Source organism: Pelophylax lessonae (genome assembly GCF_965119305.1).
Source record: "Pelophylax lessonae genome assembly, chromosome: 9".
Lineage (NCBI taxonomy): Eukaryota > Metazoa > Chordata > Amphibia > Anura > Ranidae > Pelophylax > Pelophylax lessonae.
The window spans coordinates 17,678,070-17,692,817 of NC_138776.1; the positions used below are offsets into that span (position 1 = coordinate 17,678,070).

Here is a 14,748-nt window from a genome sequence, read left to right on the forward strand (position 1 = left end):
CTAAGACTGCCAGTAAAGTTCATGTGCGTGCAAAGTCAGGCGTCCCAATACTTTTGGTACTATAGTACTTTTTTTTAAAGCATAGATCTCAAGCTTGTGTAAACCCACCTACTGTTGACTGACACGCTACATCTCCGTCTATTCCAAGCATCAACTACCACTGACACCAGCAATGGGACATAATTCCTCCCATTGATATAAATGATTGGGCACTTTTTTTCTCAGAGCAATCAGGACCTCTTTCCTCCTGCTGGTGATCCCTCTAGTGATATGAAGATCCTTCTATTCCTTCTGTATTGAATTGTATTGTAATTGTACTGTCCCCCCTCTACATTGTAAAGCGCTGTGTAAACTGTTGACGCTATATAAATCCTGTATAATAAAAATATATAGAGGAATTGGGACCTCTTTCTTCCTACTGGTGATCCCTCTAGTGATATAAAAATCTATATACAGTAAACCCCCCTCCATTGTGGGGGTTACGTTCCGGACCCAGCCGCGAAAAGTGAAAATCCGCGAAATAGAAAAACCCTATTAAAATGCATTGTAGGCATGTTTTTTTTACTGTCACTGTACGTGTAAAAGCATTTTAAGGTCTTTAAACACACTTTTAAAACAATAGAAACTCATTTAAACACATAAAAGATACTGAGAGACATAGCAAGAGCTATGGAAAACACAAAAATATTTCATTTTTAATGATTTATATAGTAAAATAACATTACAAAAAAAACGCAATATAACGGGACCGCAAAAACTGAACCGCGATGGAGCGGGGGTTTACTGTAGAGTAATCAAGACCTCCTTCCTCCTGCTGGTGACCCTTCTAGTTATATAAAGATAATAAGAGGAATCAGGACCTCCTTCCTCCTGCTGGTGATCCTCTAGTGATGTAAAAATCTATATAGAGGAATCAGGGTCTCCTTCCTCCAGCTGGTGATTCCTCCAGTGATATAAAGAACTCTATAGAGTAAGAAAGACCGCCTTCCTACTGCTGGTGACCCTTCTAGTGATATAAAGATCTATATAGAGGAATCAGGGTCTCCTTCCTCCTGCTGGTGACCCCTCTAGTGATATAAAGATCTCTATATAGTAATCAAGTCCTCCTTCCTCCTGTTGGTAACCCTTCTAGTGATATAAAGATCTAAAGAGGAATCAGGACCTCCTTTCACCCGCTGGTGATCCCTGTAGTGATTAAAAGATCTCTATAGAGTAATCAATACCTCCTTCCTCCTGCTGGTGACCCTTCTAGTGATATAAAGATCTATAGAGGAATCAGGACCTCATTCCTCCAGCTGTTAATCCCTCTTGCGATAGAAGGATCTATATAGAGGAATCAGGACCTCCTTCCACCCACTGGTGATCCCTCTGGTGATATAAAGATCTCTATAGAGTAATCAAGACCTCCTTCTTCTTACTGATGACCCTTCTAGTGATATAAAGATCTATAGAGTAATCAGGGCCTCCTTCCTCCTTTTGGTGATTAGGGATGATCGAACTTTTCAAAAGTTCGATTCAACCAGAACACCAGAACTTCCCAAAAGTTTGGCCCGGATTTCAGAACCCCATTGAAATCAATGGGACCCGAACTTCGGTAATCAAAAAACCCCATTTTGAAGCCCTAAAACCCAATAAATGCCCCTAAAAAGTGCCTAGGGTTCTGGGTCATGTCACAGAGACTATTAATCACACAAAAAAAAGTTCTTAAAATTTGTCATTTTTGATAGAGAGCCAATTATTGAAAAAATTATTGAAAAAAAAAAATTAGATTTCTTTGGATTCAGTGTCTGGGGGTCTAAAACGTGTACCTGTGAAGTTTCAGCTCTGTAGCATGTCCAGAACCAGAAAAAAAAAGATTGTTTCTATTAGGTCACTTATAGAACAGGGATATGGCTCCGCAATTTTCACACCTTGCCGGTTTAGTAGCAGGCTTTTTTTGGGCATTTTTTGGGGGACTTTGGAGGCAGGCATAACATCAGAACTTCTGTGTAGGAGTATATATACATACACCCATGTATATATACATACACATATATAGGTGTGAAAGTAGCAGAACACTATACTTGCGCTAATTAAATAATTAACACCCATATGGCTCCGCTCCTATCACACCTATATATGTGTATGTGTATAATACATATAAGTGTGTGTGTATATATACCGCTATACACAAGTTCAGATGTCATGCCTGACTCCAAAGACCCCAAAAAAATGCCCAAAAAAAACGCCTGCAATAACACACCTGGGCGTTTTTTTGGGCATTTTTTTGGGGTCTTTGGAGGCAGGCAAAACATCTGAACGTGTGTATAGGGGTATATATACACACACACTTATATGTATTATACACATACACACATATAGGTGTGATAGGAGCGGAGCCATATGCCTGCTAATTATTTCATTAGCGCAAGCATAGTGTTCTGCTCTTTTCACACCTATATATGTGTAGGTGTATATATACACATACATGTGTGTGTATATATACCCCTATACACAAGTTCAGATGTCATGCCTGACTCCAAACATGTCCTCAAAAAAGCCCTATAAACGCCTGCAGCAAAAAGCAGGCTGACCGGAGAGAAGCCATATCGCTGCTCTGTAAGTCACATAAGAGAAACGATTTTTTATCTATAGCGGTCACCCTGAAATGGAAGGGTTTGGTCACCCTGCCATAGCAGTCAGTGTCAGTTCACCCTACACTACACTACGGTCACCTTGGCACTTAACACTTTCCCTACAGAAACTAGATTTTTGAAGCTAACTATAGTGGAAAATAGTACCCTAACTACACTAGATATCCCTTTCCTCACATTAATAATTGCTAAATGACACTTTTGAAGCAGAAGTAACAGAACTGCTTCCACTATCTTCCATGTCCCTGTATTAAAATGCTAGGAATTTGGCGGGGCTATCTTATATACTGGGGGGCGTATTCACTAATGATTGGCCTCTGGACCCCATAGTCAATCCAATCACATTCCTAGCATTCTCCTGCCCCCTCAATTGGCTTTTACTAATGGTTCTGGTCCAATCATGGGCTTTTAAAGCCTATTTCCTGTACCATTGCATTGTGGTCGGTTCTGGTTGCCGAATTCCGAACTTTTTCAGCAAAAATTTCTAAATTCGGCCGAACCTCGAACAGTCAATGTTCGGGTCGAACCGATGGTCGACCCGAATCGTTCGATCATCCCTACTGGTGATCCCTCCAGTGATATAAAGATCTATTAGAGAAATCAGGACCTAATTTCTCCTGCTATGACCCTTCTAGTGATATAAAGATTGAATCAGGACCTCCTTCCTCCTGCTGGTGATCCCTCTAGTGATATAAAGATCTACACTCAGGTCCATAAATATTGGGACATCGAGACAATTCTAATCTTTTGGACTCAATACACCACCACAATGGATTTGAAATGAAACAAACAAGATGTGCTTTAACTCCAGACTTTCAGCTTTAATTTGAGGGTATTTACATCCAAATTAGGTGAAAGGTGTAGGAATAACAACAGTTTATATTTTGTGCCTCCCACTTTTTAAGGGACCAAAAGTAATGAGACAATTGGCTGCTCAGCTGTCCCATGGACAGATATGTGTTATTCCCTCATTATCTCATTTACAAGGAGCAGATAAAAGGTCCAGAGTTCATTTTAAGTGTGATATTTGCATTTGGAATCTGGTGCTGTCAACTCTCAATATGCGATCCAAAGAGTTGTCACCATCAGTGAAGCAAGCCATCATTAGGCTTTCCAGAGTGAATACAGAGGGTTCACCACAAGATGTAAACCATTGGTGAGCCTCAAAAACAGGAAAGCCAGATTAGAGTTTGCCAAACAACATCTAGAAAAGCCATCACAGTTCTGGAACAACATCCTATGGACAGATGAGACCAAGATCAACTTGTACCAGAGTGATGGGAAGAGAAGAGTATGGAGAAGGAAAGGAACTGCTCATGATCCAAAGCATACCACCTCATCAGTGAAACATGGTGGTGGCAGTGTCATGGCGTGGGCATGTATGGCTGCCAATGGAACTGGTTCTCTTGTATTTATTGATGATGTGACTGCTGACAAAAGCAGCAGGATGAATTCTGAAGTGTTTCAGGCAATATTATCTGCTCATATTCAGCCAAATGCTTCAGAACCTATTGGACGGCCCTTCACAGTGCAGATGGACAATGACCCGAAGCATACTGCGAAAGCAACCAAAGAGTTTTTTAAGGGAAAGAAGTGGAATGTTATACAATGGCCAAGTCAATCACCTGACCTGAATCCGATTGAGCATGCATTTCACTTGCTGAAGACAAAACTGAAGGGAAAATGTCCCAAGAACAAGCAGGAACTGAAGACAGTTGCAGTAGAGGCCTGGCAGAGCATCGCCAGGGATGAAACCCAGCGTCTGGTGATGTCTATGCATTCCAGACTTCAGGCTGTAATTGACTGCAAAGGATTTGCAACCAAGTATTAAAAAGTCAAAGTTTGATTTATGATTGTTAATTTGTCCCATTACTTTTGGTCCCTTAAAAAGTGAGAGGCACTTATACAAACTGTTGTAGCTCCTACACCGTTCACTTGATTTGGATGTAAATACCCTCAAATTAAAGCTGAAAGTCTGCAGTTAAAGCACATCTTGTTTGTTTCATTTCAAATCCATTGTGGTGGTGTATAGAGCCAAAATGATTAGAATTGTGTAAATGTCCCAATATTAATGGACCTGACTGTATATAGAGAAATCAGGACCTCATTTCTCCTGCTGCTATAAAAATCTTTATAGAGGAATAAGGACCCCCTTCCTACTGCTTGTGACCCTTCAAGTGATACACCCTAGATTCTACTGGCTTTTCCCACTGCCTGGCCACACTGTTTAGTATGTTAGATGAGAGGTCTCAGAAAGCTTACTAGAGTTTATAAATTTGAAAGAAGTACATAATATTATTCCTCTTTGAGGTGTTGATTTTGAATATAGTAAATGCAATATGTTCCGCTATATCCACCTCACTCGATAATGTATTATAGTCTTGCACATTCAATCTGAACCTCCTCTGGTTCTGCTGTTTTCGGAATGTCGTACTTTTAGCCTCCTGTTGTCTTCTCTTACGGTTGTGTTTTCTGTTGATTCTTTCCCGCGGTGCTGCATTGTATGATGGAGTTTTTGGAATGGCCAGGGCTCTAACATTCAGGACCTCCTACTCTACGCTCTTATACATTGTACAGCATGCATACATACAGCCTTTTCATTACCGAGTCAACAGGTTTATGACAATGAAAATTATTCTCCAGCTAATAATGAATTATTCATTGCTAGTTGGGATCAATTGGGTTGGCAGTTTTACAGCTTCACGTAAGTGGTTTATTCCTTTCCCCGGTAAATTATGTAGACGTTTTTACGCCAACGTTTTGTCAAGATGAATATTTTCGGTGCCAGCCGTTAGTGGTAATCACTTTTTCGCTAATTGCAAGAGCCAGGTGGAACGGTTTATCATTCCTGCTGTACGGCCTATCAGAGTTTAAATATTATGATATTCCCAGCGGCTTACAATTGGGGGAAAATGGAATTTAAATGCCTCTCCATGGCATTCCATCTATATGAAACCTGGGAATTTGATTTAACTTTTTTTTTTTTTTTTTTAACTGTCTTGGGGGTTTAGAGATGTACTGCACTTCCCACTGTTCTCAGCTTTTATGGTACTGTGGGGAAACATGAAAGCAAAGGTTCAAAGCATCACCAGAATAGATGTGAGGATTTGTCTATAAATACAACTGTCATTTTGCACATGTATTGTTTTTAGCATTCAAAGTGCTTTTCTTGCTTCATTTGGGAGCTAAAATATTCAGAAGGCTAAGGGACAGCTGAAAAAAAAAAATACTGCTTTAAGAATTATGCTTATGGGGGCTGATTTACAAAATCAAGAAAGAATCTGGATAGCCAGTCAGTGGTGTGGCATGGGTTGCCAGCACTCAGGGCAAGGCAAATATTGCGCCCCCTATCCCATGGACCGTTAGCACTCCCTGAGTCTCTTCCACCACAATATATAAATGTAGCACTGCCCCCTAGAGGACTGCTGAGGATTACACTTTTTGGATTCCCCTGGGTTACCCTTAGCAACTGGTAGCAGATAATAAGCATTGAAAGTCCTTGGCTCAGTCAATAATCAATCCAGGGGATGTTGGTTTTTGTGTTTTTATTTGGAACTGGGATAGGAGAAGGGATGAGTGGGATACTCCAACTATGAACTATGCACAATCTTGAGGACAACTAGCTGTAGTGTGCGGCAAGGCCGCTGCTTCACCTTGCCACTGAAGTGAAGGTAGATAATGTGTTCCTGCATGAATTACTCTTCAGGGTTCTAACTTGGCACCCCCTTTCTCACTTGCTGTGTGTGCTGACACCTGTCCACTGACTCTCCACTGGAGTGATCCCTTTCCTGGGCAGATCCCCGGCAAGCTTCCCGGTACTCACAGACACTGTTTTTTCCAAGGTTGCTCTGCCTCCAACTCCACCAGTCAGCTTTCCTGGACCTCCTGGCTCAGCTCCACACTCCTGGCTCACAAGGCCGACCACCTGTGACCACCATCCAGAGCAGCAGAAGGAGAGACAAATGTCACCCTCCTTCTGGGACCTGGTTTCCCGCCCCAAAGACACCCTGTCACATGTGCCCTTGGCTTTTATAACATATCCCAGGATGTACCACTATTTTTGCCAACCCACTGGAACAGTTACAAAAGCCTGTGTGTCACTGGCTGGGTCTCCTCCACTGTCCAACATGCTCCCCTATTGGATACAGTGGGGACACTCCCTCAGCCCAGATGAATCACACCCTGGACACATGCAACAGGCATAACTATTAATCAGGCTCCCCTGATAAGCAGATGGAGACACTAGGCTTTACCTACCTAGTACATATCTAGGAGGGTGCTACATAAATATACATTAATAAAGAAGGAATTATGGCGCAACTGTATGAAGGAGTGAACGGGAGGTGAAGTCCAAGAGAAGGCAGCTCCTCTGAGAAATAGATCCTGAAAACCTATGTGAAGTAAGTGCAAATGGAGGAAGAGGGCACCAGCATTCTAAGGGTGAAAAACTAATATGGATACAAACACATTGAAAAAGAGGATAAAAATAAATGAAAATAAAGTAAAACTCACTTTTTGGAAGTAAAAAAAGTGCTAGACATCCGAGGAACAGAGGGTCTTAATCAGGCCCTGTGGAGGGCAGCTGATGGAAGTAGGACAGAGAAACCTGTGATGCAATGGGATGGAGACTGCAGATGGAAGGTCCGGCTGCTCGAATTGGTGTCAGCGGCTGCAGGTGGCTGTATGATGATCATATCAATGGGTGGAGTGTGACAACGGCTCCGTGTCAAGCTGATCAGGAGGTAGTAGTGACTGCGATAGTGAATGCCAAGCTGCTCGGAAGGTGCACTTTTTGGTTTTAATACAGCGCTCAGTCTTTTTGGGTATGAGTCTATCAGCATTGCACACCTTGACTTGGCAATATTTGCCCGATCTTCTTTGCAAAAACACTCCAAATCTGTCAGATTGTGAGGACATCTACTATGCACAGCCCTCTTCAGATCACCCCACAGATTTTCAATCGGATTCAGGTCTGAGCTCTGGTTGGACCATTCCAAAACTTTAATCTTCTTCTGGTGAAGCCATTCCTTTGTTGATTTGGATGTATGCTGTGGGTCGTTGTCATGCTGAAAGATGAAGTTCCTCTTCATGTTCAGCTTTCTAGCAGAATCCTGAATTTTTGCCAATATTGACTGGTATTTGGAACGGTTCATAATTCCCTCTACCTCGCCTAAGGCTCCTGTTGCAGCTGAAGAAAAACAGCCACAAAGTATGATTCTGCCACCACCATGCTTCACAGTGGGTATGGTGTTCTTTTGGTGATGTGCAGTGTTGTTTTTGCGCCAAATATATCTTTTGGAATTATGGCTAAAAAGTTCAACCTTGGTTTCATCAAACCATAACACATTTTCCCACATGCTTTTGGGAGACTTCAGATGCGTTTTTGCAAAATTTAGCCGAGCTTGGATGTTTTTTTTAGTAAGAAAAGGCTTCTGTCTTGTCACTCCACCCCCATAGCCCAGACATATGAAGAATACGGGGGATTGTTGTCACATGGACCACACAGCCAGTACTTGCCACATATTCCTGCAACTCCTTTAATGTTGCTGTAGGCCTCTTGGCAGCCTCCCTGACCAGTTTTCTTCTCGTCTTGTCATCAATTTTGGAGGGACGTCCAGTTCTTGGTAATCTCACTGTTGTGCCATATTTTCTCCACTTGATGATGACTGTCCATGGTATACACAACCCAATTCAATATATACAAAAGGGCAGTGCCAATATATAATTAAACATTGATAAAAGTTCAAATGGTGAACAATATTGAAAGCTCATATAATATGAGATGTTCCAGAGATATCCTCAAGGTTCATGGGGATGTATAGATAAATGACCGTGACCCTCTCAGGTCCGCCAGCATCCAAAGTACCTCAGAAAGAATAGTCTTTCTTTGTAGGTGTTGTACATGACACTTTTTTCCTCTGATGTGGGGACATTGATAATGTGGACTTTTAGAAAGGGTTTGGGCTCCGTTCTTCATCGATTTCTGGAGATGACTGGTCACTGCTGAGGACCAATGTTGCAGGTGTTGGTCTTCTTCTTCGAATAAACAAGAGAATAAATATAAGACCATCAAATCACAACTTCAGTATGGTGGATACCCAGTATCTGTAGTTGGAAAGCTGACGCGTTTCGGGAGACAAGCCCCCTTCCTCATCTCGTATTTCTGTACAAACATGCAGGTGTTTACTTCTCTATAATTTGAGAGTCAACAACATCTGGTAAGTAGTTTACCTATATCCACGCGGTGTTTGGTGATTGGATTTCATCTTTATTGCTTTCATTGCCACTCACTGGTGTGTGGAGGATTCTCCTCGGTTACTCTTCATATGGAATTTATATGAATTTCAATATTGTTTTATCATGTTCACCATTCAAACTTTTATCATTGTTTTATCATATATTTTGGCGCTGGCCTTTTGTATATAATGTTTCAAAGTGTTTAGTGGACTCAAGGCAAAGAAAAGCTGCTGCATATACAAAATTCATCCAGGTGATTAATCGTTGAATTATTATGCTTGTGTCAGCGGCAGAGCAGTCTGACACAAGCATGATCATTTATTGACAAAACTCCTGGCTGAGATTTATATGCCCAGGGGGTTTGCTTTGAGTCGGTAGACATATGGAAACCTTGTTTAAGCTTTGATGAAAGGTGAATTTTCTGGCCCCCAAAACATGTTGGCTGTCTTCTGCTTTCCCGTTGTTTGTGGAAGTGATAGAAAAAAAAACCTGGGAACTCAATGATTGTTTGGTGGTCCTTCTGACATAACTGTAATGGGTTTTTATTGCTGGTATTGTCCATACTAGGGAGATTCATCCTCTCTATTTGTCCTAAAGACTATTTTCACCTGGACTAAAATTGACAAAAAAAAACGCAAATTTTAGGTTGTCACTGGATCAGAGAGAAAGCCTTCTAATAGTGGTTACAAATGTCCACGTGCCTGTGTTGAGGGGATTTAGAACTGCTTTTCTCTCCATAAAAGTCAATGGGAATGCAAAAGTAGCTTGATGCAGGTTGATGCCACTTAGGAGGTCAACTCCAGGTTAGAAGAAGTTCAAAGGCCAGTCCATAGGAGTCAACACCAGGATAGAAGAGGTCTACTCCATGTTAGGAGTTCAACCACAAGTTAGATGTAGTTCAATCATCAGTTAGAAGGAGTCAGGTCCAGGTTAGAAGGAGGCCAACTCTAGGTTAGGAGTTAAACCTCCAGTCAGAGGGAGGTCAGCTGCCAGTCAGAAGGTTTTAACTCCAGTTTAGAAGGCGGTCAACTCTAGGTTAGAAGGAGTTCATCCGCCACTCATAAGAAGTCAACTCCAGGTTAGAAGGAGGTTAGCTCTAGGTTGGGAGTTCAACCGCGAGTCAGGAGTCAACTCCAGGTTAGAAGAGGTCTATTCTATGTTAGAAACAGTTCAGTTGATGGAGTTCCTAGTTAGAAGAAGTCAGGTCCAGGTTAGAAGGAGGTCAACTCTAGGTTAGAAGGAGTTTAACCATCAGTCAGAAGGAGTTCAACTGTCAGTCAGAAGGAGTAAAGTTCAGGTTAAAAAGTGGCCAAATCTAGGTGAGGACTTCTAGTCACAAGGAGTCAATTCTAGGTTGTAAGGAGGTCAACTCTAGGTTAGGAGCTCAATCGCCAGTCAAATGGAATCAACTCCAGGTTAGAAGGAGATAAACTCTAGGCTAGAAGGATTTCAACCACCAGTCACAAGGAGTCTACTCCAGGCTAGAAGGAGGTGAACTCTAGGTTTGAGGGAATTAAAACCATCTGTCAGAAGGCAGTCAACTTCAGTTAGGAGGAGTTCAATCACCAGTCAGAGGGAGTCAATTCCAGGTTAGAAGGTAGTCAACTCTAGGTTAGAAAGGTGTTCAACTGCCAGTCAGGGGAGTCATCTCCAGGTTAGGAGGAGGTCAACTCTAGGTTAGAAGAAGTTCAACCATTATTCACAAGGAGTAAAATCCGGGTTAGAAAGATCTCAACTCTAGGTTTGAGGGAGTTAAAAACATCAGTCAGAAGGCAGTCAACTTCAATCAGAAGGAGTTCAATCACCAGTCAGAGGGAGTCAATTCCCAGTTAGAAGGCAGTCAACTCTAGGTTAGAAGTTGTTTAACTGCCAGTCAGTGGAGTCATCTCCTGGTTTGGTCAACTCTAGGTTAGAAGTTCAATCACCTTTTAGAGGGAGTCAATTCCAGGTAAGAAGGTGGTAAACTGTAGGTTAGGAGCTCAACCCACAGTCAGAAGAAGTCAACCACTAGTTAGGTCAGCTTCTGGTCAGAACGATGCTTGAGCTCCTTTTGAGATATTTCTTCTGACTTCCCACAGTGTCTAGGGGGCAGGAAGGGAAGGGAAATCTCACCGATGTGAAATAAATGGCAAATTTAACCCTTCCCTATTCCATTTAAACCAGAAAAAAATAAAAACCTTTTGTTTTAGATTTATTTATGTGCTTACAGCAGCCAGTATATTTCTAGTTTTCAGATCACTCGCGCAGTTTGGAAAGGGGAAAGGAGGATTTGAGTGTAGCACCTTCCTAGATAGGTGCTAGGAAAAAGCATGGTTTATTGCTCTGCCTGCTTATCGGGAGAGTCTAATCGATAGTTAGGCCTGTTACATGTGTCCATGTGTGATTCACTTGGTCTGAGGGAGTGTCCCCACTGTATCAAATAGGGGCGAATGTTGGACAGTGGAGGACACTCAGCCAGTGACACACAGGCTTTTGTGGCTGTCCCAGTGGGAGGGCACAACAGTTGTGCATCCTGGGATTGGACATAAAAGCCAAGGGCACCTGTGACAGGGTGTCTTTGGGCGCAAAGCCAGATCCCAGGAGGAGGGTGACGGCTGTCTCTCCTCCTGTCAATTTGGAAAGTGGTAACAGGCAGTCGGCCTAGTGGACCAGAAGTGTGGTGCTGAGCTGAGAGGTCAAGAGGATATTGACTGTGGAGCAAGTGGCAGAGCAACCTGAGGAAAAACAGTGTCCGTGAGTACCAGGGAGCTTGCCAGGGGTCTGCCCAGGAAGGGGACCACTATGGTGAGAGTCAGTGGACAGGAGCTAGCACACACAGCAAGTTGGAAAGGGGGTGCTAAGTTAGACCCTGAAGAGTAACCTAAAGCAAAGTTCACTTTTAATATCTTCACTTCAGTGGCAAGGTGAAGCAGCAGCCTTGCCGCATACACTACAGTCAGATGTCTTCAGGATTTGTGCATAGTTACTAAGTAGGAGTATCCCACTCATCCCTTCTCCCATTCCAGTTCCAAATAAAATACAAAAAAAAAATCCCCTGGACTGTTCATTGACTGAGCCAAGAACTTAAAGTGATAAGTTTAACAGACTGTTGCTATGGGTAACCCAGGGGAATCCAATCACAGCAGCTCCAAAGGGGGCAGTGCTACATTAGCAACACAGACATTGTTTTCTTTAAAAGAGCCAGTGAGAACAAACAGTGCACGGGTACCTACCAATTGCTATTGTATACCAACCCAACCCAATGGGAAGTCATTGAAACAATGTTGCATTAAATATTTAATCTTATTTCAGGCTGGCCAATTTATTAGGAGGTAATCTAATACGTGGTACTGGTTCCTTTTTTATCTGTGCGATTTCTTAAGATTTTAAGACACGTATTTTCCTTTTATTTCAGGAAAGCGATGAGACTGAAGTGGATAAAAACAAATGCTGCACCCTCTGCAACATGTTCTTCACATCTGCGATTGTCGCTGAATCCCATTACCAAGGAAAGACTCACGCCAAGAGAGTGAAACTGGTCCTTGGGGAGTCTCCAGACATTCCAGCTCGAGCAGGTGAGAGACACTTATTTATACCAGCAACAGGACTCAGATGGAATTGTATGCTGCTGCTAAATATCTTGGAGCTTTGTGGATTAGTTGTTCTATATAAAATTTTACTCATTTTTTGCTTGCTGGACAGAGTTGCTTCTGAGCCATTGATTACAAAGTTTTGGAGTGATGGAATAATACTAATCCAATCACATAAGCTACATTTTGGGCTCCCTCCTTACATACTGTATTGGATAAGGGCTGCACTGGCATTTCAATCTAGACCAAGGCCCTGGGCCATCTTTAACACAGGGCAAAAGGGGCAGCTGCCCTGGGCCCAGTCATTGTTGTGGGGCCCAAAGCTGCTGCCCCTTGAGCCCACAAATAGTTGATAAGTGAGTTTGGGAGGGCCAAAGAAAATGTTTGCCCAGGGTCCAATCAATTATGAAGACGGCTCTGCCAAGGCCCCATTCATACTTTGCGTTCCCACTTGCGATTTTGTTTGAGCAATTTTCCCAGGATTCTGCGTGTCGCACATAGGGCAGCCCATTCAATGCAATGGGCTGCCCTATGCGTGTTTGCTCCTGCTCCATTTTGGTCCAAGCTTCGTGCAGATTTTAGGTCCCATTCACACTATGTGTAGTGGAAACGCATGTTGTCGGTCGCAATTTTGTGAGTGCTAAATCATAAAACACAGCGCGAAACAGTGGATTTTAAAACAAATGTGATAAAAATTTAGAAATGTGATAGAAGTAGATGATAAGTAAAAAGTCCAAAGACATAAAAATATAAACAAAATGTGTTCGGGGGAACAGTACAAAGAATTGATCCAAATAAAGTGCTGAAGTGCTTCACAACTCAAATCAGGGGCGTGTCTACAGGGGTTGCAGGGGTTGCAATTGCAACCGGGCCCCATGCTCCAGGGGGCCTGTGCGGCTCCTGGATAGGAGGGGCGGCGGGGGCAGCATATAGAGAAATCACTGTCCTCCTTTTTCCTCCTGTAGCTGTAGGAGGAAAATGGAGGAGATTGGTTCCTCTGTATGCTGCCCCCGCCGCTCCTCCTATCCAGTTCATTTGTGTTCTGCTGTCTCTGGGCCCCTGTGTGTTCCCCTGCTGCCCCCCTGCCCCCCCCCCCCCCCCACAGTGCTCCCTTCCATCTCCTGAGGCCTGCTGCAGAGGATCTGTCACAATAGAGAACCAGGAAGGGGTCAGTAAATATGTAATCTACCAGCTCCTTCCTTTTCTGAATGGACAGAGTCATAGTCAGGGACATTGTAAAAAAATAATATAAAATGATAAAAAATAATACAATTAAAATACCAAAAAATAAAAACTACTGACACCAGTGGGTGAACTTCCAGGATCGCAAAGGTCAAACCTGGCATTCCACCACCGTGGGGAGGCCCCAAGATGGCAGGAAGGGGGCCCACTGCAGAACTTGTGAAAGGGCCCAGCAACTAGAGTAAAGGGCCCCAGGATCAGTGGGAAGAGCCCCAGGGTTGAAGGGAAGGGCTTCATGGTTTCTTGCACCGGGGCCCTGAAGGTTCTAGTTATGCCTCTGACTCAAACTCATGCAGTGGAATGTGCCAACCACCCTCTTGTGCTTGCACTTACCAAAAGATTTGGACCCCTTAGCAATATCGCATATGGTCTATAATGCTGAATGGTAAGTTGGAAGATATCAGCTCACAGGTGTCTTCAGGCTTGGCACTGATAAGTGGAGAAGAGAAGACTCGGATAGTGTAATAAAGCCTTATTTATTCATAAAAATATTAAAATTGAACTTACAATAATGTAGGCAACAAAGGTCTTTGAAAAAGCCCTGTGGGAGGGGGGGGGGGGGGGATGCGTCAACACAGTTTCCGGTTCCTCTTTGACATCACGTCTGGCTCATCAGTGGAGCGCACGCGGAGGTTGCGTTCCATGCTCGCCTTGCGTCACAATTCCAGATTGACTGATCGTACCCCTTGTTCCTTTGTACCCCCATGCACTTTGTTGCCTACATTCAGGGCTTTTTTCTCAGATAATAGGTGCAGGCCCCCCCCCCCCCCTTCTGAGCCATCCCTTGTCTCTGCCCCTACCCACCTGCGAGCACCGTCCCTTAGTTCAACCCCATACTTAGTTCCCAGTACCGCCGCTTATAGAGAATACAGAACTAAGTATCACTCTGTGGTGCTAAGTCATTTGTATGGAACTAGTTAATTATAACAAGACAAGCAGCAAAATAGATCCCCTTCACCCAGCAAAAATAGATCGCCAGCAAACAATAGATCCCCCCCCACTACAATGCCCCCTCCACAACAAAATAGCACCCCAGCAACAATAGATCCATCCCAGCAACAATAGAC

At 43.2% G+C, this 14,748-nt stretch overlaps 1 protein-coding gene across 1 annotated transcript in view; it reads left to right on the plus strand.

Moving 5' to 3' along the window:
• The window catches only part of ZMAT4 (zinc finger matrin-type 4), an 866,722-nt gene that overhangs the window by 296,349 nt on the left and 555,625 nt on the right, over nt 1-14,748 (plus strand). The window contains exon 4 of the mRNA XM_082267441.1: nt 12,265-12,424. Within this exon, the coding sequence (XP_082123567.1) occupies nt 12,265-12,424 (160 nt within the window). The remainder of the gene's footprint in view (nt 1-12,264; nt 12,425-14,748) is intronic.